General features: G+C 32.7%; 1 protein-coding gene across 1 annotated transcript; it reads right to left on the bottom strand.

The window, feature by feature from the left end:
• Positions 1–772: 772 nt before the first annotated feature.
• Positions 773–26,277, bottom strand: LOC124446801 (protein furry homolog-like). Its single transcript, XM_046997678.1, has 61 exons — positions 26,181–26,277; positions 25,249–25,442; positions 24,902–24,955; positions 24,330–24,410; positions 24,088–24,155; positions 23,510–23,576; positions 23,394–23,444; positions 22,918–23,187; positions 22,796–22,840; positions 21,681–21,872; positions 21,340–21,441; positions 20,688–20,743; positions 20,557–20,604; positions 20,382–20,490; positions 20,191–20,268; positions 19,977–20,033; positions 19,669–19,805; positions 19,459–19,569; positions 19,332–19,388; positions 19,130–19,213; positions 18,251–18,318; positions 17,971–18,101; positions 17,778–17,860; positions 17,403–17,478; positions 16,943–17,035; positions 16,510–16,748; positions 16,259–16,426; positions 16,148–16,181; positions 15,943–16,067; positions 15,761–15,821; positions 15,318–15,411; positions 15,209–15,284; positions 15,076–15,141; positions 14,780–14,883; positions 14,607–14,715; positions 14,402–14,456; positions 14,180–14,293; positions 13,943–14,097; positions 13,741–13,851; positions 13,551–13,663; positions 12,962–13,215; positions 12,588–12,725; positions 12,132–12,206; positions 11,814–12,015; positions 11,346–11,559; positions 11,001–11,101; positions 9,825–10,032; positions 9,577–9,660; positions 8,869–9,178; positions 8,237–8,656; positions 7,839–7,949; positions 7,122–7,221; positions 6,577–6,674; positions 6,327–6,488; positions 5,761–5,901; positions 5,176–5,442; positions 4,760–4,963; positions 4,509–4,682; positions 4,298–4,428; positions 3,538–4,168; positions 773–1,483 (listed from the first exon to the last, which is right to left on the bottom strand). The coding sequence occupies exons 2-61, from the start codon at positions 25,423–25,425 to the stop codon at positions 1,076–1,078; spliced, it is 8,352 nt and encodes a 2,783-aa protein (XP_046853634.1). The 5' UTR covers positions 25,426–25,442; positions 26,181–26,277; the 3' UTR covers positions 773–1,075.
• Between the last annotated feature and the right edge of the window lie 86 nt (positions 26,278–26,363).

Consider the following 26,363-nt stretch of genomic DNA (forward strand, 5'->3'; position numbering starts at 1 on the left):
CAATATTATATTTAATTAAAATTTGAAATTACAAACCCCATGGTTATTATTACAGAAAAAATGAATTTCTTGACAACTCGGCGACATTTTAAGATAAATTATGACACAACAATACTAAAACAGAAAATGACAGAGATTAATTAATGACTTAATTTATTGAATTCATGTTAATATTGGCTTTGAATATAAGTTGTTTCAAGAACCTCGTTCATGGAAAGGGTCAACTTGTCTCACAAATGACCTTAACACTTTACGTTTCTTATTAAAAGGCGACAGTCAAAACAATATGGAAAAAAGAAAGGTTTTCAAATAGCATTCAGTTTTTCAGCCATTGACAATATCATAGTTACTATTTGAAATATAATAAAAAGTTCATTCAAATGACTCATCGCGGGTTTCATTTCTTTGTCATAAATCTGACTTGTTCGAAGGAACTGACTTTGTAAAACGAGTTCGTTCACACATAAAGCCTTAATTGTACTGTCAGATCTAAACAAAACATCTTTACAACACAATTTTACTTCAACGTTTCAAATAACATACTGGTTGGTTTTCATAGGCAGTCATACAGTTGGAACTCGGTATACAACAGCAAATACAGTGATGAAAATATTGCAGAAGATTTAGCTACGAGGAATAAAGCTTAGTCCCACAATAACATGTTTCACATTTCTGAATATTTTCTATGTAAATGTTTACCATTTTTTTATTGCTTTCACCAATGGCGGAATGACTGGCTTGAATTTTCTTCATTCATCATAAAACGGCAAACTTTTCACTAAAAATAACACTTTTATAATTGTGATAAAACAAAAACATATTTCACAATATTTACTTTCGTAAGTTTATCACAACCTCAAATTTCAAACTAATCTATGACATTTATAAATGTGGTATAATTTTTACAGCTGTCATTAGATATATAAATATAATGAAGAGTTTACTTATTTAATGGCATGTAGAAAAGAAACAAACCTTTTGGAGGATTTTTCTTATCCACATAAAAAGCATAAAAGCAAAAACTTGTCGCTAAGATGTATAAAGTAATGATGGTTTACATTCTTATGTCAAATATTTATGACTTATCAACTGGACTTAACTGTTCAATTACAGAAAGAATATTAATCGTCATCTCTTTCAATTCGTTGATCATGGACGACAGAGAAAAATCGCGTTTCGACATAACCAAAGCTCCAGGTTTCTTTTCCACCAAATATCTCGAGTACAATTTTGCTAAAAATTCCACATATCCTTGTTCATCTTCAATAAATAGTTTCTCTCTAAACATGTGAAGTGTTTGGACAGCAGATTCGGTGTTATAATTGCACAGGTTTCTAGTGATTGATTCGCACGCACTCGCATACGTATGTGTTACATCGCTCTCGAATGAAAGCTCGTTTTCTTCAGAAGTATTTTTCACAGAGACTAAAGCTGATGACACTTCATTACGTATTAAAGCAACCTTGTTACTAAGTTCCACAATCTAAAATATAGACACAGTTAAATAAGAAATAAACGCTCAAAATGCCTAATTGAATATTAAAATTATTAGCATGTGGTGATTGATTGATTGATTATTGTATATACATGGTTACCGTAGGGTATGGTAGCTTCATATAAAATGGTTACCGTAGGGTATGGTAGCTTCATATAAAATGGTTACCGTAGGGTATGGTAGCTTCATATAAAATGGTTACCGTGGGGTATGGTAGCTTCATATAAAATGGTTACCGTAGGGTATGGTAGCTTCATATAAAATGGTTACCGTAGGGTATGGTAGCTTCATATAAAATGGTTACCGTGGGGTATGGTAGCTTCATATAAAATGGTTACCGTAGGGTATGGTAGCTTCATATAAAATGGTTACCGTAGGGTATGGTAGCTTCATATAAAATGGTTACCGTAGGGTATGGTAGCTTCATATAAAATGGTTACCGTAGGGTATGGTAGCTTCATATAAAATGGTTACCGTAGGGTATGGTAGCTTCATATAAAATGGTTACCGTAGGGTATGGTAGCTTCATATAAAATGGTTACCGTGGGGTAGGTAGCTTCATATAAAATTTACCGAAGGGTATGGTAGCTTCATATAAAATGGTTACCGTGGGGTACGGTAGCTTCATATAAAATGGTTACCGTAGGGTATGGTAGCTTCATATAAAATGGTTACCGTAGGGTATGGTAGCTTCATATAAAATGGTTACCGCTTCATATAAAATGGTTACCGTAGGGTATGGTAGCTTCATATAAAATGGTTACCGTGGGGTATGGTAGCTTCATATAAAATGGTTACCGTGGGGTATGGTAGCTTCATATAAAATGGTTACCGTGGGTACGGTAGCTTCATATAAAATGGTTACCGTAGGGTACGGTAGCTTCATATAAAATGGTTACCGTGGAAGTAGCTTCATATAAAATGGTTACCGTAGGGTAGGGTAGCTTCATATAAAATGGTTACTGTGGGGTATGGTAGCTTCATATAAAATGGTTACCGTAGGGTATGGTAGCTTCATATAAAATGGTTACCGTAGGGTATGGTAGCTTCATATAAAATGGTTACCGTGGGGTACGGTAGCTTCATATAAAATGGTTACCGTGGGTATGGTAGCTTCATATAAAATGGTTACCGTAGGGTGTGGTAGCTTCATATAAAATGGTTACCGTAGGGTGTGGTAGCTTCATATAAAATGGTTACCGTAGGGTATGGTAGCTTCATATAAAATGGTTACCGTGGGTATGGTAGCTTCATATAAAATGGTTACCGTAGGGTATGGTAGCTTCATATAAAATGGTTACCGTAGGGTGTGGTAGCTTCATATAAAATGGTTACCGTAGGGTAGGGTAGCTTCATATAAAATGGTTACCGTAGGGTATGGTAGCTTCATATAAAATGGTTACCGTAGGGTATGGTAGCTTCATATAAAATGGTTACCGAAGTTTCATACCAGATGTTTATCGCAGGGGTATGGTAGCTTCATACCAGATGTTTATCGCAGGGGTATGGTAGCTTCATACCAGATGTTTATCGCAGGGGTATGGTAGCTTCATACCAGATGTTTATCGCAGGGTATGGTAGCTTCATACCAGATGTTTATCGCAGGGGTATGGAAGCTTCATACCAGATGTTTATCGCAGGGGTATGGTAGCTTCATACCAGATGTTTAGCGCAGGTTATCGTAGCTTCATACCAGATGTTTAGCGCAGGTTATCGTAGCTTCATACTAGATGTTTAGCGCACGGTATGGTAGCTTCATACCAGATGTTTATCATAGGATTTGATACCTTCATACCAGATTGTAACCGCAGGGTATAGTACCTTCACATCAGATGGTTATACCATACGTATGGTAGCTTCAAACCAGATGGTTATACCATACGTATGGTAGCTTCAAACCAGATGGTTATTGTAGGTGGGTTTGGTAGCTGCCACTAGGTGGCTATGGTGCATATAGCAACGGCATGACAGTTATTATACATATATATGTCGTGATAAGGTTTCGTTAATACTAAAGACAAAGAACTACTGAAGCAACTTACATCATACTTGTTTGCTTGTTTCTGAAGATATTCAAACGATCTTGAATAACTATCCAAGACAAGCAACACTTGAAAATGTAGTTTATACAGCGCCCAACATAAAGCTATTTCACAATCGTCATATTTGCTCTCCTCTAAACTGGATGTTGATGTTTCTTTATCTTGTAAAGATGAATGATCTCTCTTATCAACATTTCGTAATCTTTCTAACGCTCGGCTAGCATTATGTAACATTTCTTTGTAACTTCGATAATGATCGTCAATTTCCAAAATCATAAACTTTAGTCGTTCCAGTATCTTTGAGCGTCTCACAACCTCACTATCCAGGTACACATACGGACAATGACCGTGGATGTCTAAAGCCTCGAGAATTTCCACAAACAAAGATGTGACACCAAACAAACTATTATCTAAAACATTACAACATTGCCTTGTAATATCAGTTACTTTGTTTCGTATATGTCGTAAAAGTAAGGCCATTAATGCAAAACTGTTAACAGCCGATGATCCAGTTGTATCATTAATAAGTGTCGTAACATGGGATTGCCATTTGATATCTACGTCATGACAATGAATTATTGACGTCACGTATCTTGGGAAACGAGATGACAGAAAGTCCGTAGATTCTTGACTAAAAAATGTTGAAATGCATGGTAGAATGAACAAATTTAGAGATGATCAAAGGCTTGTGTTGATGTTTACACAATTTCCTTATCGACAAACTATTTTTCCAATTACATAAACGGTAAATGAAACAAACCTAGATTCAGAAGGTGGTGAATATTGAGTATTTGATGTAAATCCTTTTGATTCATCGTGAATACGCAACGTTTCTTCCGTAAGAGGTATATTTGCACTGGGAGAGACTGTACTTGAAAGAGACCGTGTCATCTAAACGCATATTAAACATAATAATGGTAATCAGCCAATAAAACAGCAATAATATAACAATAAAATGCTACAAAATATACTTCATCATCGTCTGACTCAGAGCCATAAAGTGGACTATGACGTTGTCTAGATTCTCCAGGTTCTGGTGTTTTATAATCTGCACATTGAAGATCCCAACCAAATCCACTAATGTCATCATCATGTTCATCAATTTCATCATCAAGAAAATCAAAACCAGTAAACACACCAATAAGCTTCATTAAAATAAAATGAAAACAATTCAATATAATAACAACATGATCACATATACTTTTCATGAATAAATTTTTACTTGTTGAGCTTCACTAGCTTCATTTTCCTCTTTACTACCGACTTCGAAATGTTGATTTTCATCTGAAGATGAATGATCACCACCATCAGCTTTCTCCATTACTAAGTCACTTGATGAACTGAACACAACTGATGGACTTTGTTTCAACCCAACATGGTGACCACAGACACGAAGTACACTTACAAGATGCTCCTTTGTGCGACGCTTAAAAACACATGTAAAATGTTAGCGATGAAAATATTTCATTCAAGCAAATACTTTTCACATGATTTCAAAGCTAGATAACAATATACTACGAATATTTTTATAATAAATACGAAACCAGTAAAACAATAAATAAAATTTGAGGCATAATGGTACTGACAACCAGTGCATCATTATATACAAGATGATAATGATAAAGAGATGTTAAATACTTGAGACAGTTGAGGTCGTTTCCACCAAGATGAATCAGATTTCTGAGGTAATTCCTGAGTATCTTGCACAGTTGCAAACGCTGCAGTTACATCAAAAGCAAATACAAGTGTTTTTCCTGGTAACTCTTGTCTTTGGAAGGCACTCTTATCCAAAGACCAAGTACTATCAAATATAACACTTTGTGGACGTTGTGTTGGTTTTTCAAGCTGGGAACAGCTAGAAACAGCGAGTTTCAACACATTCAATGATTCTTTCCAGAGATCATCCTGAATAAAAGTTAAATATATAATAGTAGTTTATCAGAAGAATATATTATGAATTAACTACGGCATGAAGTAAATCAATGAACGACCAGCATATCGGACTCGCAGTTAACATTCATTTAAAAACATATATATATGAGAGATGACATTATATCATAAGGAACAATAACTCATAAAACATCAAATTCAAAAACGTAATGAACACCATACAAATCCCTTATATAAAATATAAAACGTTTAAACGAATCCTCTAAACTTTAACAGTGAATTTTCTAAACTATGTCAAAAATAAACAGTAACAGATGATGATAAATCGCAAACCTTGATGTGTTTTGAAATAACTTTCAATGTCGGTATCAAAATGTGTCTGGTATTGACATAAGTAAAATCAATGTGTCGCATCAAAGCACAAGTAACATTTAACACTGCAGTCTGGTTGACTTGTGGACCACGTTCTAACAGCTGAACAGAAAAAATAACAAGTTAGTGAATGAATTATTCATTAATCATGACTTCTATCGTCAGGTACGTGTGATTACATCAATGATAAAAAAACAATTCTTTGTTTCTAGTACAACATTCTACGTATTTGATTTTATAAGTTCACTCATGATTAGTTTAATTTTACATCCCGATAATGGATTGTAACTCAGTTGCTCAAAACGTAACTGCTGATTGGCTATCACATCAGCTAGAACAATTTTCATTGGCTGAATAAAATTGTGCGCTCGGAAATCGAGTTAAGTGAAAACCATAAGTCAATAAATCAGTGAAATTTTTACTTGGCTAAGGATATAATTGCAATAAATTTATGTATGTGTTTGGTTTAAATTTTCTAGCTTAAAAAATTCATGCAAAAATGCATTGTAGAAAACATTTTAACATACCTCAGTAAGAAACGCCAATAATGTGCGAATGGTTTGTCGATAAAACTCATAAATATAACGGCAGACACCTTCCGTCCACATTTGTACAGTTTTATGATAGGTTCTCTGATTGTACATCGCAAAAAGTTTACCAAAACCAATCATATTTTTGCTAACACAAACCTAAAAAAAACCCAAATAAATTTTGATGTATAACAAGAATAAAGTGTTCAATATATATTCAGATATAAAATTATTATTAAACAATTACCTGACCAACAATAGAGGCGCAACTTAATGAAAACTCATCAGGTTCATTAAAACGTTGAATCATATAAGGCAACAGAGCCAAGATACTCAAAACAATCCCTTCATAAAGAAAAATATTAAGCATCCCCAAATCGTTATCAATTGTAATTTTATAGTTTATAATCTGTAAATTTTCCAGCTGACAATTTGAAGGAATAAATGACAAAAACACACTCCAAAGATTTGAGTCATCTTAGTAAGAGACAAGATATAAAAACATTGTTTTGACTTTATTTTAAAGTCATTATCAAAGGAAGTGATGACGTAATCAAAGGTTATGACTTAATCAAAGGTTACCTTTAGCTTGATGACAACTTTGAAATAAAGTCGCAAGATTGCTTTTAAATCTTCTCTCTTGCTATTGATAACTCAAATCTTGAGTTTAGAAGATGATGCTTTTTGGAGTGTGTTTTTTCATTTAAAAACGAAACTTTGTAACAAAGTTCCTCAAAAAGTATAAATTGTGAAACATCTAGTGATAACATGATAATTGCGTAAAAGATTAACCTGTGTGTTCTGAAACATCCATTATTGAAATATTACTGTATGGTATTGTCTTTTTTATTAATTCAACAGTTGAAGTACTTGTGGATGGCGATGTCAAGCCCTAACAATATAAACTTGTAATCATCAAAGATCATAAATGGACTGAATATAAAATGACGCAAGAAAAATTCAGTTGAAAATTGTTACATGACTTCACCCCAGGCCCCACGCTCATAGCCCCAACAATTGTCATAAAACATGAGGAACTAAATTTTTTCAGGGTAATTGCACTTCCAAGTAATTATCGAGCCACAGTAACAAACTACCTCCCCTAGATATCCCCACTACCTCCCTAGATATCCCCACTACCTCCCAGGTATCCACCTCCTAGATATCCCCACTACCTCCTATCCCCTCCTAGATATCCTCCACCATCCCTCCCCACTACCTCCCCTGATATCCACCACTATCCTCCAGATCCATCCACTCCTCCACCTCCCACCCCAGGGTCCATCCAAGCCCCCTCCAGATATCCACTACTTCCTAATCACCTCCTCCTAGATATCCACTACATCCCACCCAATCACCTATCCCCACTACTTCCCCCAATGTATTCTATCACCGCCCTCCTTAAATATCATCACTACCTCATCCCCAGGTATCCAATTACAATCACCACGTAATTGTCGTAGATTTTAAACCCGTGATCATTAAATTAACGACATAATCAAAGGTTACCTTTAACAACAACATTTGTACACCTGTAAATTGTGACCATTTCAATTTATATAGAAGTGATTCCAAACGTTCCTGAGTTGTTTTGCTGCTCAAATCGATCAGATTAATCACCTGAAAATAAAAACGATCCGAACTTGTTTTCCTTCGTACATAAGTAATAAGTGCCTAACTAAATATAGCATGAAAATAAACAAAAAATAGATGATAACTTCTAGGTCTTTTGGCTAAATTTCTAAGAGGCATTGGAGAAAATCAAACTTGTAATATGACACGAGCAAGCATGTTCTAATGTCACCAAAGTGTTTTTCACGTTGTATAAAAGCGTCAAAAAAATGTAGCAAAACATACTTAAAGAGTTGAATTTCTCTTGTTCTAAAAAAGTATAGAAAGTTATAAACCTTGGACAAAAGTTTCACAGCCATGACAAATTCATGCTCATAATCTGATTCAAGCAAAGATACAGCAACCCAAAACATTCTCGCCAACAAATCTCCTTGATTAAGTGATGTTGCATTATCGTTAGAAAAACGTAATGACTGCAAGCTCATACTTCTCATTTTTGGTGAAAGTACTTGAAATTGTGTAAAAGTTTCTTGAAGACTGCCCCCACTGCTTAACGATCGTATGTGACCTACAGAATCCTTGCTTGAAACATTACTTGATCTTTCCGGAGAAGATGTTGCCAACAAATGGGTTGAATCATCTATTTGAATTGTGCCACCTTCCATCAAGGGGTAGACAAGGTTTGCCTTCACAACATTTTCTCGAGATTGTTCGACTACAGCGTTTAAGGTGAGAATAATCTCCATCACATAACCCTAAAATAGAACGATAATGTCTGAACGGAAACTTCGTGGTTCCATAATCACATTGCGAGATCTTCGAGTTTCACAATTGTAATAGTTCCTCTAATACAATAAGTTGAGTTGTAATCAATTGTAAAAATTCATCACTATAATAAATTGTTAACTATGCAAAGTTACCTTAAAACAATCGTTAAATACATGTTTGCCACATTTCATATATTTACCTGAACATCTTCATTATTATCACCTATAGATTCCGCGAGACGATATAAAATATCAGAAACAACTGGCCAAGATAACTGGACTGTCAAACCACGTAACACTTGAAATGATCTTCCAGCGTAATGACGTGATGAACACGATATTGCCCATTTTGAAGCAACTTTTGCCCAACTACTACGAATACCACTTGTTTTAAATTTACTCTCAAATATTTCGAGGACTTGTAGGAGAAAAGTAGTTAATTCTGTCGCACTGACAATATCTTGAGACTTTGTCGTTATGTCTTCAAAGCTCCACAATGCTTTTCCATCACTAAACACAAACACAAACAAACACATTTAATTTTTATTGTAATAGTACTAAATGCAACCGATTTTAAATAAAAAGTTAGTAGGTTTACTTTTTAGAGTAGAACAAAAAAGGCGAGTAGTTGAAATGTACTATTTCTATATATTCAATAAAAAATTATACAAAAATGAAATTCTTCAAAATCTTTTCCTCACCATCAAGTCATAAAACTATAAAGATCAATGATAACATTTTAGTCATCATAGAATCATTAAATTTCAGAAAGATAATTTTAACAAAATAAGTACTTTGATCATTAAATTACGAACAACATATAACATATTTACACTAATAATAAAACATTGTCGGTATTATAAAGTCGTGTTAATGAATACGATAATTGATGCCTTCAGCTAAATCACCTTTGAGTTAAATAACATATTAGCCATATCACTTTCTCACTCAGATTCTCGTCATCGGAGTGAGTTTCTTCTTTCGTCTTGAGACTAAACGAAAGAAGTTAAGAAAAATGTTCTACGTAAAAGGAATGATTAAGCAAACTACAAGAAGCAGTTTTACTAATCATAAAAATTTCTTCACAGAAATAAATAAATGATACTTTACAAAGGAAATGATTTTATAACAGATGATAGAAGTAATTTTCACAAACCTTTCACGACGAGTGAGAACGGTACCATCACGTGGGAAGTTTACATTTGTGTTCCATTGATGCTCAGCAGTTTTTTGTGAAAAATATTTAAATTTCATAAGAGAATGAGCAACAGCAGAATAATCGCCTTCAAGTACCAAAATAACGGCAAGGTTGACAAGAAGACTTTTACAATGTTCATGAATTAATGATTTACTGTGGTCAAAACCTAAAATGATATAACACAGTGATATCAAAATTAAATTGAAGAAAACAAGTATAAACAAGTTTAAACAGGTTGCTGTGATTCACTGACAAAGTTAAAGGAAAGTATTTAGTAAACTGACTATATGACTGGTACCTTACCATATGGATGCATTGCTATATTATAGGGTACCATATATACGTATGGTACCTTACCATAAGGACGCATTGCTATATGACTGGGTACTATATATACGTATGGTACCTTACGATAAGGACGCATTGCTATATGACTGAGTACTATACATACGTATGGTACCTTACCATAAGGACGCACTGCTATATGACTGAGTACTATACATACGTATGGTACCTTACCATAAGGACGCACTGCTATATGACTGAGTACTATACATACGTATGGTACCTTACCATAAGGACGCATTGCTATATGACTGAGTACTATACATACGTATGGTACCTTACCATAAGGACGCACTGCTATATGACTGAGTACTATACATACGTATGGTACCTTACCATAAGGACGCATTGCTATATGACTGCTATACATACGTATGGTACACCATAAGGACGCATTGCTATATGACAGGGTACTATACATACATATGGTACTTTACCATAAGGACGCATTGCTATATGACAGGTACTATACATACATATGGTACTACCATAAGGACGCATTGCTATATGAGTACTATACATACGTATGGTACCTTACCATAAGGACGCATTGCTATATGACAGGGTACTATACATACATATGGTACTTTACCATAAGGACGCATTGCTATATGACAGGGTACTATACATACATATGGTACTTTACCATAAGGACGCATTGCTATATGACAGGGTACTATACATACATATGGTACTTTACTATAAGGACGCATTGCTATATTACAGGGTGCTATGTCTATGTTCAAAAACATAAATTGAATATTATAAACTTCTTAGTCATAAAAATACCTAAAAATACAACATGAAGTATAAGGGAAAGATGAGGAAGCCAGTTTACACGTGGTTGGTCGCGAATTACTTCACTTAGAAGAATCAATGAGAAGTTACATCTGTAAAACAAGAAAAAGAAATCTAAAAAATAGAGTTTTTACGCAGAGATTTTCACTAGATAAAAACATTTTTCATGGTAAACAGACGTGACACGAGCGAGCATGTCGTGCATGTATTCTTTCACAATCGTTGATATAGAAACATTGAAATTGCTAATAAAACTTCCTCCACTCCTAAAAACAACGTCTTTCTTCCTCAACGTTGCTTCTCCTCTATGTAAAAATGTCAATGTACGTACTATACCTGTACAAAGGAGTAACGACAGATGATAAAGAAATGACATCAACCAATGACGCGAAACGTAAATATTCTTCTGGTATTGGTAAAGATAAACCAGACGGAAAACATTGACGATGTCTATGAATACAAGCAACCCAAGCTTTTGCCCACTCAAGTTCTTCAATTCTCTTCAAATCTTTCCGTGACTTTCCACCAGAATCATTCTCTGGATTTAAAACTAAAATACACAACAAAGTTATTCATAAATAAATACTGACACAGTTTGATATGATTTGGTTTGAATAAAAATAATGAAAAATTTCAAGTTCCACCACAACTAATATTGAGAACATTAGTTTATGTGAAGTAACTTCGACGAAACGTAAATTTATACTCAGTTACAAATCTCTTCTTTTTACTAGACTTTTAAGTATAGTGAATGATTCTGCAAGATGATGTCAGAATCTCTCTCAACCAATGAACAGTTATAACCTGAAATGATTTTTGGTATTCGTTCGCGTTGTTCTTCAATTTTGGAATCAATATAATCTTTCTTTAAGTCTTCGTCATTCTTTGGTTCTGTTTTATTATCATCAACATCATTTGCAACTGGCGAAGATAGATCTTTCTCTACAACCATATAATATGGAGGATCTTCACATCGCTCAAAATGACCAGCCACTGGTTCAGTTAACTTAAAAGCAGATGAAAAATGTATCAAGAGACATGGAAAACATTGAAATATAAAATATAAAGGCTACAACCAAAGTAACAATCATTAACCACAATCTTTATAATAATTTGTGGAACCTGAAGTTCGTTGATCAAAGTTTGTAAAGTTCCTTCTTTATTGGCACGAACTAAATACACAACAATTTTCTTGGCCTAAAAATTAATCAATTTTTTACTTTGGAAACAAAGGAGTAATTTGATGCAAAATTTGATTAAATTCGATTCTTTCACGTATTTTAGTCGGGGTTTTTTTTATTGCGGTCAGGTTTTCAATTTATGATAACCTTAAAAATCCAGGTAGGTGTTAGTTTATCAACGTTGGGTGAGTAAAAAACTGGTTTAGAGGCTTCATTCAGAGTGCGTTAATTTTGAAAAAACCAGAGTTTTTATTTACTTTATGTCTTACTTTCTGGGTGAACAAAAAACGAGCCAACGTTGAAACTAAACATGGTGACATTTTTCATTTTACTTTCTGATCAATAACAAGATAAAAGGCAGGTGCTAACACAAGTCAACAAAAACAGCGTTTCTTACATGTGGAAAAAATTCCAAATGAGCGCTTATTCCAGCAAGAATGTTAAGAAAATTCAAAATCTCTTGATTGTTTCCAATCCATGCCTTGGACAGAGCGCTCCACAATTCTTCAAATTCTGCATTGAAATTTTCACCATACTATGTGAAACAATGTGAAAATCATAAGTAAAGAATTTAATTTCATTTAGAACATAAGAGTTATCGGTGGACAAACTTAAACAACATCGTCAATAACATGACACAGATACATCTTTATTATGTAATATGCAGAATATTATTCAAAGAATGAACAATATTATTAATGAAATTTATGACTTACTACAAAATGTGTAATACACAACCCCAGAGGAAAACGTATAGTGAAGAGAACGTACCTTCACCGTCAAATAAAAAAGATTGTTCAAAACAAGTTGGGTAGCTTTACTTGATCCCCATCCATCCCCCGACATCTCAACATGTCGCATGGGATCCATTGTGTTAATATCCTTGTCTGAGCAATCAGCAATTGTTGCAGATGTCTTAGTTGATGATATATCCACCAACTGAACATTACAAAGCCACGGCAACATACATTTAAGAATTATTCTTTGATAAACAAACGGTGCAATCTCAAACCTGAATGTTAACTCTGTAAAAATAAATGAGAAAAATCTCAGTTAACTATCTCGTTATTTACATATACCTGGAAAGAGACGGGGGGAGGAGCAAGGGTTTTTCGACGTTGAATGAATAGAGAACATTCAAAAAATAATAATAATAAAAAAGCAACGTTTGACTATGGACAATTTTTATGACCAAAATAAGAATAACATAAAAATATGTCAAGAATATCGAACAGGTTTGTTCTTAGTTCAAGTAACACATGAAATTCTCAACTATTCTTGGATGAGGAAATTTTGCAATATTAAAATGAACATTTGATGCATGAATATTCTCGCTAAAGAACAGAAAATAATTCTTTACCTGCCAACAAAGGAAGTGTTAATTCAGGATGAAAATTCGCCAATTGATCGGAAAGTTCTATTGGACTTTGAGAAAATTGCGATAAGCCAGGAACACAATAAGAAAGAAAACGCCTACAAAAGAATATATTGCATTTCTTCATACACTGAATATTTCCCAGAAATTGATAATGGTTTTAAAAACTATTTACCGTTCCAACAGTTGCAGTAATTGAGCAGATTTCTCTCTTTCTCCTGCGTCTGGACTACAAGTTTTAAACAAAACTACACCAATAACAGGAATTACGTCACAAGGATAATACCTAAAAATCGAATATTATGACGAACATTGAGAGTTGAAACATATTTTTTGAAACATTTTCATTGCAGAATATAGAGAAGAGTATAGCTCACCTTCGTACCATAACTGTGGTTAAAGCATGGAAACATTTATAAGAAATGAGTTTATTTTCAGTGTAACATTTATTAATAATCCATTCCAGTAAAAATGGCACATTATCATTTAAATCAAGAAGATTTTCAATTGTTTCCTGTCCAACACCATTTATCTAAAGCAAAATCGTCAAAGAATTTACTTTAAAGATAAAAAAATATCATTAAGCCTCCAAGATGTAGTCACTAACTACGTACCACGCTTTTATCTTCAGAACATAAAATAGTTTCAATCCAACGATAAAAGTATCCGTCTTTCGCGAGACCACACTTGTCAAACACTGGGCCACAACAGAGCAAAGCGCAAAGAGCCTAAATATTTGAAGCATTTTTCTTTTGTGAAAAATTTTAGTCTCCACGAAAAAATAAAAATAAAATCCCACGTGATGGAGAATCTGTTGCGGTCAATGTACAAGATACCTGTACAGCGGCAGTTTCCAATTCATTTTTCTTTTCTATTGGTAACAAACCAATTCTATGAGAGGGAAAATGAAATAATGAGACACAACACGCTCAAGACAAATACGTAAAAGCAATGGAAATTATAGATCTCGTGACAGCATATTCTATTTATGATATTTGGATTAGATAAACAGCGTTTAATGAAAAACAGTCAAGAACGCACTTTTCAATCGAAGATAAAGTGTTGTTCTTATGACACCACGAGCTCATAAGAGAAAAAAGATTTACTCTCATTTCATTAGTAAGAAGTTCCCCTTTGTAGAATGAACAATCTATAAAAGAATGACATTAGGAAAGGCAACAAAAAATGCTAATCATTTGTTATGTTATTAATACTGGAGAAGCTCTTTATCATCTTTTGAATGAATCTTGCAAAGTTAAGTTTCAATTGAAGAACAGCTGTAGGATCACGATCTGCTTCCCCACTAACAAAATATGACCTGAGAAGACATAACATGACAAAATGTTATTGCAAAGCAATGAAAAATGAAATTTAAATAAACAACAACCGTGGTATTTGCTCTTTTTAAAACGATTTTTAATTTTATCAACCCGACAAAATCTTTATTTTAAAATTGAAATTATATTAGTTATGTGCGTAAAAATAATGGATGAAATTCCGCGAAATTTACCTTGTATTTTCGATGTAATCAACAAATGTTTGTGATAAAGAACCATCATCAGACAAAACACAAGCACTAAAATGTAACGATAAACATTCAAAACAACGACAGAGCCACACAAAGCAAGAAGATCATCATTTACCTATCTCGAAAACAACCGTGTTCAGCATTTAATTCAAAAATTCTCGCCAAATGCGTTCTTATATTATCGTTTCTTTCTCTTTCTCAAACTCTACATACAAACAATTATTCCATAAGTATTCTTTCATAGCTATCTCCCCAATCAACCATAAGTCTCCATGATAAGTAACAAAAGTTATTAGTTGAGAAAATACGCATTTTTACCTCAGTTCTTTTTTCTAACACATTTTTACCTCAGTTCTTTTTTCTAACACATTTTTACATCAGTTCTTTTTCTAACACATTTTTACCTCAGTTCTTTTTTCTAACACATTTTTACCTCAGTTCTTTTTTCTAACACATTTTACCTCAGTTCTTTTTTCTAACACATTTTTACCTCAGTTCTTTTTTCTAACACATTTTTACCTCAGTTCTTTTTTCTTTTCTTTATTTCTCAGTTCTTTCATTCTTTTTTCAGTTCTTTTTCCTATTTTACCTCAGTTCTTTTCTTCCATTTTAGTTCTTTTCTTTTTTTCCTCAGTTCTTTTTAAGTTCTTTTTTTCTTTTATTTTACCTCAGTTCTTTTTTCTAACACATATTGTAATAATGATACTTGTAGCTCTTCTACAAACTCTCTGCAAAAGTACACAAATAATATCTCGGTATAACGATAGAGTTATCGTACATCCTTTAAAAACAACAAAATCTCCAAATTCTACAGTTGAAAATAAAAGATCTGCCTGTAGATAAACTTACTTAAACGATAAAGGACTAACTTTTCCAAGACATGAAATTGCAGCATTTCTTATTTCAATAGAATCATGGCGAACTAAAGCAACAGCAAACCGAAACAAACTTTCAACTCTGTCTGGTGTAGATGACTGCAAAATTAAAGAAATTATGTAAATAGTTTTGTTGTTATGGTTCTTTATTATTGGTTGTGTTTACGTATAGTCCTTACTCTCGGATCAGACTTTCCTTCATCGGAAGAATTTCTAAAGATATCAATGGGTGAATTATCGTTAAAATAAATAATTTATGCATCCAATGTGTTGATGTGAAAGTTCTATACCCAGCGTCCATATCATAGGAGAGTTGATCGACAGTTGAGATGGGATGAACAGTACAAGCAAATAGAAGATAATTCTGCCACAAATAGATGTCTGAGATATTAAATCCTTTCTTAGCAGACCGTGTATAAACGGAACCAAGGCTCGTTAAAGAATCCATACCAGACGGACTAAAATGAAAACCCAATCATAAGACATACTTCATATAACTATAGTAAAACAAAGATTCCGCCATCAATAGTTGATAACCTACCATTGGTCAATAAATGAGAAAACAGTAAACATTCTAAGATGAACTGCTTGCCAACTGAACTGTGTAGCAACTGGACAAGCATCAGGAATATGTTGTTTTAGAAGAAACTGCGATATAAGTGAGCACCATATGTCATTATGTCGATCATCACCACATTCACCAGTTTCAGCATCAAAACCCGGAGGTAAACGATCAACAAATGTCTGTAGATCAATATTCATTGAAGAACCAAACAGATTCTATAAAACAAACAAGAAATGACACATAAGAAAAAGATTTTAGGATGTAAAAGATGAATAAATCCATGAAAAACATTTTTATTTTATCATTTGCAGTTATTACGTACAAACTCTGAATTTTTATGCAAGGAATATGAATAAAAAATAAAAGTCAGATTTGCGTATCAAAATATGAAATATATTGTTGAACCAACCTTATCTTCGATGGAGAGATTTCTTAAAATTTTTGTCAAAATATCCGCAGCTATTCCATCGATAACATCCATTACAAATACAACAGAACTATCCTAGAAAAAAAGCATTGATTTCAGTGACCAAGTCGGAAGCAAATTGGCTTTTTATTGAGCCAGCGATCCTAGCTAATGTACTACTAAGGAGCCTTCGCGTGCGCTAATTGCCTGTGTAAATAGTTCGTCAATGATTTGCAATAAGTCGTATCAAATTCTTTTAGTTTCCAGTCACAGGGTAACGTAAACGGGCAGCGTGGAGAAATGCTCGCCGTGCAGAAATAAAATATTTTACAGAAATATTTTTGTGTAATTGCTAAAAACAATTTTGCAAGTCTTAACTGTCATAAAAAACTTATTTCAATAACAAAATAAATTCTTCAGAGATCTATAAAATACTATGAAATAAAATGTTGCAAGATGTTACCTTGGCAACAAGGTTTCCTAGAACACGTGCCTCTTTTAGCATCAGCAGTGCTAGTTTTCGGGGAATTTGGCGAACGCTAAATTGAATTTTTCAAAAACACGTTGGCAGGTTTTTTCACAACTAGGAAATTTATTGTAATTTACATTATACTATTTTTAGATCGTTTTATTAAAATGTGTAAATTAACAGCCTGATACATTCAAACAACATTTAAGTTTTCAACTTCGTAGTTTCTTTTGTGTTGACCATGAGGAAGCAAAATTTTTTGTACATAGTTCAGTGGGAGATTTATCTAAGGTCACGTGATTATGAGGGAACCAATCACAATTACAACACAAAATATCTATATAACAATGAGCAATGTTTGACGTTTACCTGCAAAGCATGGCCAAACCACATCCTTCAATGCAGTGAATTGCATTGATAGGAATAGTGATTTCTGATTGTTGAAATGTACCCTAAATAATGAAAAAAGCGGTCAATAATTTAAGTAAAAAGTCGTTTCAATGATATACATATACACATATACACAGATGGTTAAAATAAAATGATACTATTCAAGTTTCACCTTTCTTTCAGATTCTGGCATTGTTATCAATGTTTTCCATTGAGCCAACATTTTTAAAACCATTCGTAATGAACTATCCAATAAAACAGCGTGATGATCCTGAACTTCTCGCATAATAAAATTTACAAAACCTTTTAAAGAAACACAAAAATACGCGATAATCTTCTCTCTGCGGGCTAGCTTTGCAGCAGGAAAGCTCATTTGGCAGACAGTTAGTCTCTACTGTTATGATAATTTGGTGCATAGTGATTAATCGTACATAAATTTTTACTAATCTTACCAATTATAACATCTTCTCGCCATTCAACAAAATCAATGATCAAACTCTGAAGTGAAGAGAATGCCACACTACAAAATATAATAAAAAGCAAATTTATATTCACGTTTAACGCTACTGATAGAAAAAACTGGCCGTTCATCGTTTCGTGGACAAAATAATCCAGTATTTATATACAACACAGTAAAATAAATATAAAAATGACTGATAACGTTCATTTTATATAGGAATGGTAGTTGTTGACCGGGATGGACCCATGAGGATTTCGTGGAAAGAAGCGGGGGTCGTGTTTTTGTTTGGATTAGATTTCGATGGCTACTTGTGCCATACAATGTCAGACTTCTTTTGTTAAATTCTGTAACCTTTTTATTCGGATTGGAAATTTTTGAAAGTGTGATCCATTAAAAGCTTATCACAATTTCTTTTGCTTAATTGTTTGGTATATAAGTATTTTGCATGGAAATTAGCAGCTTTCTTGCATGCCATCTAGCCCGGACAAGATTTTGATCAAACAATTTTAGTATCAAGAAAACATCGACAGGTTTGACGTAACATATTAACATATCCAAAGAGTCTACGTGAAGACTTTAATTTTGCTTTTTTGTTACTGTTTTTTTAGCTAAAAAAACAAAAGTGCAAGTTACTACATTGATGTAGTCCACCATGTTTGTTTTTCAGTGTATTTAAAATGTGTTTTGTCTGTAACACATACAAAATATGTATAGATAATGTCTCGATTAAATTAACATAAAATGGTGCTTCCCAAAACCACTATACAGTGTCTTTGGAGGTTAATGAAACTAATTGAATAATTAATGCGAGTCACGAGAAATGCCTTGTACATTTAATGGAGTGTGTGATTACGTAAAATAAAATATTTACCTTCGTAATTCTTCATCAACATGAATAGTTAATCTTGATAACAATGCCACCATTTCATTCTTGCTTACAGCATGAACAATAAGTCTGATATAAAATATAATATAAAAATATATTGACACTTGATGAACATAAACGTTTATATATATACATGTGTGTTTCAGTAAAACTTATTATTACCCTGTTATGTTAATGAAACACTTACTTTGGAATTGAAGCGACAGATGTCCTCAAAAGATCGATCTTCGGTTTTCTTTCGCCTCTAAATTAAAGTAAAACAGAAAACCATCGAAAATGTTCAATGAGATAAAATTGAAATATCACATCCTCACGTGATCATATCAAATGGATCCTTATTTAAACACTGAGGATTATTCTTCATCAAAGAACGTCCAACTTGTGAATCCAAATTATGTAGAATATTTTCCAAAGCTTTACATACACTGTAATACAGAGTTGTTTCAATAAATACAGAAGTTTGCAAAATGTGCGTTATCCGTTTGCACTCCATACTTTTAAATTTAACACAGAGTAATTTGTACCTTTTATAATATTTTGAAATACCAAGATCTTTAGCAGCGTCTTCAGTTAATGGTTTGTTTAAAAAACTTTTCTTGACACGTAGCGAACTTCCAGAGGGCAATGTTCCCGAAGTGTTTGGCATTGGTGGATCGCCTTCCTTTAATGAAAAATCCTCTTTCTAATACAATATATGATAACGTAAATATAGGTAAAATACGTTTCATTAAAACAAATGTTTTCATGACTGTCTGGAATTTTTCTAAAGTGAAAAGATTTTCCCTGTAGCTTAGTTGCATGCACCAATAACAAAACAAAACACTATTTTTACCTTTTTTTGCAAACTGTCGACAATCACCAAGAAAGATCTCAGTCCAATATTCATTCTCTATGACATAAAGTATTCCATAATTCGTCAAATCAAATGTTCACATTTGTAGATCGTAACCAAAAATCAAGGGAGAAACACGTGACTGAGTAAATTATAGAAATTATTTACTATAATATCTAAACGAAATTATAAAATAGTAGTGAAAGCAACTTACCTCAGGATAAATTTGCCGAAAACGACCAACACTCAACAAGTCAAAAATGATGTCCTGCATGGCAAAATCTAAATTGTACTAGACAAAACAAAAAAAATATTTTGAATATTTATAACTTCATAAATTTTAGTGACAATAATAATTACAATCAAAAAGAGAATGTTCAAATTTGAATATGCAATTTGTCTTACATGGGATATGAAATGAACAATCTTCACAAATATAGTTATAGGAACATCACGAGGATTAACTGTTCGAGCTCCACGAGGAAATAAAGTATCAGTTACGCTACGGAGACGACTGAATAAAATAAAAACTATCAGTTGAATTGAATTTTCATTCAACAAAAGTACGCAAAAATGCAACCTTAGTGTCGTTGGATTATTTTCGCCTTTTATTCGAATTAAATACACCCTGCAAAAATATGAAAATCAAATATCTTGTGAGCTGACATTAAAATCAAAATCACTATAATAGACAGAATGTTTAACTCTTACCATAACATTCGATAAAGACATTCCAAGCAAATTCGTTGTAATTTTGTATCACGATGCTGAAAATTGAATTAAATTAAATAAAAAAATGTTTTAGACACAAGCAGCTTCGCATATTCTTCACTTAAAATCTGTTATCTACCAGGATTAAAAATATCAAACAGAAACTCCAACACTTATAAACATTTTTATGGCTCTATCTTTCTATCTTTTAAAATCATCTGTGCCATGATACTTCTGTAGCTATAAGTACCAATTACGTCACCATTCTCAAGGAAACACACAAGAATAAACACAATATTTCTCAGAAAATACAATACTCTAGGTTCGTTTTAATGTCCCATTCCCTGTTTGACTACAATATCACTGAATATTTGATACAACTATTTTGCATCGACATCGTCCCCATTTTATTGTCCTTACGACGCTTTTGTCAGACAAACATGGATGTAGAAAGATCAATAATTGGGGAGAGGAGGGCTATATTCTCATATACATGTTATAATGAATTTACAGAAACTAAATTATGAATTTTTGATTATTTCCCGCCGCCCAACTATCAACCTTACAATGTCCCTGAAACAAATGTGTATAATTAAATATGATAAATAATTTACATAAAATGAACGAGCTTTATAAAAGAATGTTCCTATACCTTGATGTTCGTTAAACATGTATTCAATAAAAATGGCCAATGTGTGAGAAAAAAGTGTTTCTGACTAACACACATCAATACAGCAACCAAAGGATACATTGCCTAGAAAAAAATTATACTTGATATTAAATTCGTTAAATATCTTATTGACACATGTAATAATGCGTTTATACATGCGAAATTTTCAGTTGTTAACTGCAGATGTTAAAGGAAAGTTAAATAATAATCAGAAACAAATACTTAATAACAGTTTGAACATTAACTTATAAAGCAAATGAACTTTGAAAATTTGTGAATTTCCAAGAATTCATTTTTACATGTCATGTGATAACATATCTTACATGAAGATGTTTGTTTTTCTTTGACATATCAAATGCATAAGGATACAAGAGATCAATGAAATTCTTTAAAGCAGGAATATTTAATTCTCTTTTGGCTGTTGCCGCAACAGGAACGAGAATATCAACAAAGACACCAGCCAAAGCATATTTAACATCTTTATCTTTCGTTTCAATAAAAACGTTAGCACAATCCTAAACAATACATCATGAAATGTCAGTCAGTGTGAGAATACACTGAAAACAAACAGATTCAAAACGTTAGCACAATCCTAAACAATACATCATGAAATGTCAGTCAGTGTGAGAATACACTGAAAACAAACAGATTCAAGGCATAGTGCAAAGTTTAAAAAAAACATTGCCTTTTTAACTTGTAATTTGAATATGAACAGAAACATTTTTTTACATTTACTTAATTTTTATTAGCTCTGATTTAATTTAAAGCATCCACTGACTTCATGGGATGTAAAAATATTTTTAATAAGCTTCATTTCGAATTTACTACAAGTGATATCCTACATTTCCCCCCACTGTTTAAATGTCTGTGGTTGTTTAGTTGTCTACAGTTCTCCTGTTCATAATTGTCTGTCCATGCCTGTCTGCTGTTTGCTTTTCTTCTACACATAAATGACGAGAGTACGACAGAACCGCAATGGCCATCGAGAAAACGAATATGAAAGTACATTTATTCAAAAAAACAACTTGAAAAAACAATACATAAATACGGAACAATATCAAACGAAAAGCATCTGTGGTAGGTTTCATTGCATGTAAGGATTATCTGCTTTCCTTGTCTTGTTAATTACTGCTAAAATAAATAATCCACGACTTTTATCCATTGACATTATCAAATTATGATCTGCTAAGTGTAAAAAAATTTACGTTTTCTGGAATAAGAATAATAACAAGAAATATCAGAACCGCCCCCGAATGTTTACGCCAAGATATCTGATGCAGGAATGATGCGAATTTTCGCCACTTGTCAAAATCTTCAAACACATTTGACGACAGTTTTTTTAACGAAAGTTTTTATATGACAACAATAAGACACTTAAAGCCTCAGTATTTTCAACCCACAAAAAATTAGCTAGCTCTAAACACATCGGATTATTTACCTGCAAAAACATGAAAGTTTCCTCAACATGTTCAACAGGAAAAAGCTAAAGTTAAATAAAATTATGCCATGTTTAAAACAACATAATCATCTGCGACATAGTAAAAAATTACCAAGACAAACCTTAATTCGCAAATATTTCATTCCACAAATAACATTGACCAACATCTCAGTGTTGCTTGCATTTTCCTTGAACTCTGTCAAAAAACGTTTCCTTACAAATTGAAATTTTGTCTGTGCCAGAACTCCAATTACTTCAGCAAACAATGCAGCGATAATATTAGCATTGCTTGCACTTGGTGTATCACCAAAGCTGCTACGATATTTGAAAGATTCAAATGCAAGATTCTCAATGTGATTTGTCAATGATTCGTCCACAGGATGTACAGAAAGCTAAAGTGAAAGACAGTTATTCTATAAATTTTTTTTGATATTTCTTAGTTTGACGTTGATTATTCCTAAAGCAAGCTGTTACAACCAATATACTTAAAATGCTCACAAGATATTATCATCCTTAATGTGTATTCTTACATTATCCTTAAATTACAGAACGTTTTCCACTTGAACAGCCATTAGTCATAATAATAATAATAAATCACCTGTTTAAGCACTTCAATGAGCACCAAGCAGAGAATAAAATCAATGGCATGCTAAACAATGAAATAAATAGTTAAAGTATTTTGCTATGTCTGCTCCTTTCAATAAAAAATCGTACCTCACGTCTCTCTAAAACATAATCCATTTCCTTTCCATTTGATCTATTTTGGACTTCAGGAGAAGGTCTAAAAATTTTAAATCAAAAAGTTGTCACGTGAAAATTTCTGAAGTAACTAATTTTGGTAAATTAAAAACGGTTATTTGCACAAAGTTGTTGAACCAAACAACTATCATTACACAAAACGACCTCCTTCATCTCATCTTCAAGTCATACTTCTAGTTATAAGTGAATAGTTACGTGGGCGATTCTCTAAAGTAACTTTCATTAGTACAAAGTTTTCAGACTGACAGACTTGCCACACACCCACAAACCCACAAGGAGCCAGTAGCTAGATGTCAATGACACAGAAGGGAAAAAGCCTTAAAGAAAAGCACAGTAAATGGTGACAGAAGGAGATGGTGAAACACCAGTTAATATGATGAATCTAAGACAATGGTGAAACAACTCAAGTGTTTTCGTAGGATAAGATATGAAAAATTATATAAAAAAGGCAAATTTGAGCTAGAGACATTTATGTAACTACATACGTAAAAGTCTTTAAAGTTTTTTTTATAATCAAATCCAGTCACTTTTACCCTTTTATTTTAGCAGCACTTTGACTTTTCTTTCCATCCGTAGAATTTAGAGACAAACTTCGCTCCTTCTGTAAACATTGGTCATATTTTATGTAAGAAACACTGATATTGTCCTTCATGATCATTACTAAATGTCAGTCTACTATGCCTATTGCTAGAATTAAATTCAACGAAATGAACTTTAATCAATACGATCATTTTGCTAACATATGTATCATGATTATAATCTTACTTTCACTTACTTCTATTGAATACCATTGAAAAAGTGTTTTCAAAAGAGATGACAAACTGTACTTTGCTAATGAGTTCAATGACTGTAAAAGCTAATAATATCATGCCAATAAATAAACAACATTGTTATTCAACCAGAATGGTCTTACATAAGATAAAAAAATTATATGTCATTATGCAAGTTAAATGTTGGAAAATAAAAGACAATCTGCACAGCTTGGTTTCAAGCTAAGGGACAACAGACTTATACCATTACTTTGCTACAATCTTTACTTTCATTCTGTTAAAGCATTTTAGATTTTAAACATACTGTCTCCACAATAGGAATCATGAATTAATTAAAATGTTTGTTTTGTCTTTGAAACATGTTTGTTTGAAAAAGAACATAATTTCTTCCATATTTCTTCTATATTCTTTGTAATGTTTGCAAAGTTGAACAAATCATGTTTACTTTATAAAGATAGTCAATTGTTTTGTGTTTCACTGAAATATTTTAATTTTTTATGACTTTAATACTCTTTGAAAGATCTCCTTGTTTCCCTGCCCTTATTAAAAGGCAACAATGGTTACGAGGAACCTTTACCTGATCAAACTGCGGATCTTCACCACGTTGAAGTGATTTGGAAAGAGGTTTTTCCTAAAATCAAACCAACATTTAATGTATCTTACAGTCTTTTGAAAATATCACCCTTGTCGATCACAAAATAAGTAAATTAAAGAAAATTTTGGGGGATTTAACGCAATTTAGATGGTTTTGAACACAACAGGTTTTTGTGGAAATTAAAGTTAGAAAAGTTTACAAAAATACAGTAACAAAGGTATAAAAAAAGTTAGTGGGATGTTTAAAGTCAATATCACGAATGAATATGTGCCATATTACTACAAATTACTAATAATTACATTTCTTAACTGGCACTTCAGTTTACTTACTAAAGGTTCAGCAAGAACATGGCCAAGTTTTCTTTCAGCAAGAACTGTGAAGTCATAGAATAATGTTCTTAGAACATATTCCCCTGGGGTAACATCTGTTAACTCTGATTGACGTTCTAGACATAGCCATGGTAACACTTCACAGCAGGAGTTTACTCCACTTTCCTGTATTGACATGTCAACCTCACTCACATCTGAATAAAAAAACAGAAATAAGTAATATAACATAGGTTAAAAACAACTAACATACTTATACCAAATACCAGTCAAGTAACTCTTAAAAAATCACAAAATCCAATTTCATTATTCATTACAAACAGCCAAATTGACAAAACATGACTTTGGGTTTTAAATCCAGACAGGAAAGTAAGAAAACTAAACACAGGAAAGTCAAAATTTGCTCATGTAAATGCGTATTTATCTTACAAACGCACACCAAAATTCCAGTCAGTTATAAAATCACCTCCAAACTAAAGCAGTCAAAACATAATATGACATGGTTTACACTAAGGATAAAACCAGATAAGGAAGTGTGCATTTCATTCATTAATGATTTCGCCAATCACAATAAAGTGAACATCACCTTAGAAATCGTAGCATTAGTTTCAAAATTTGTTTAATCAACAGAAGAACTGAACAATGTTCAAATATGTTTAATGGATAAATATTTTCTGAGAGAGGTTACTTTTAAATTTGATAAATGATTATAGTACGAAAAATTTTCTCCGTTCAATTCAAACAAGACAATTTCAACAACAAAGACTCTCAGTCAAGCGCTTTTGAGTGTTTCTGTAAAAATTCAACCCTTGCTCATTCTCACATATTGCATCTAGCATTTTTAATAATCTTGGAATTAAAACTGTCGAATGAACAAAAAGCATGTTTTATTTTTCTTACATGAATAAATATAAAATAACGCATTTCGCACTTACCATAACTCGAACAACACAAACAAATATCAGACAAGAAAAGTTCTATTTTAAAATTAGATTGCTATATAATAAAATGTTGAACTTTTATTCATTGACTTAAGTAAGTGAGACAATAAACAGGAAGTCATTGTTCTGGGGTGGCCCCACCGGAAGTGAAGATGACGTTAACGTACTGCGTTTACG

Source organism: Xenia sp. Carnegie-2017, unplaced genomic scaffold (assembly GCF_021976095.1).
Source record: "Xenia sp. Carnegie-2017 unplaced genomic scaffold, XeniaSp_v1 HiC_scaffold_22, whole genome shotgun sequence".
NCBI classification, from domain to species: domain Eukaryota; kingdom Metazoa; phylum Cnidaria; class Anthozoa; order Malacalcyonacea; family Xeniidae; genus Xenia; species Xenia sp. Carnegie-2017.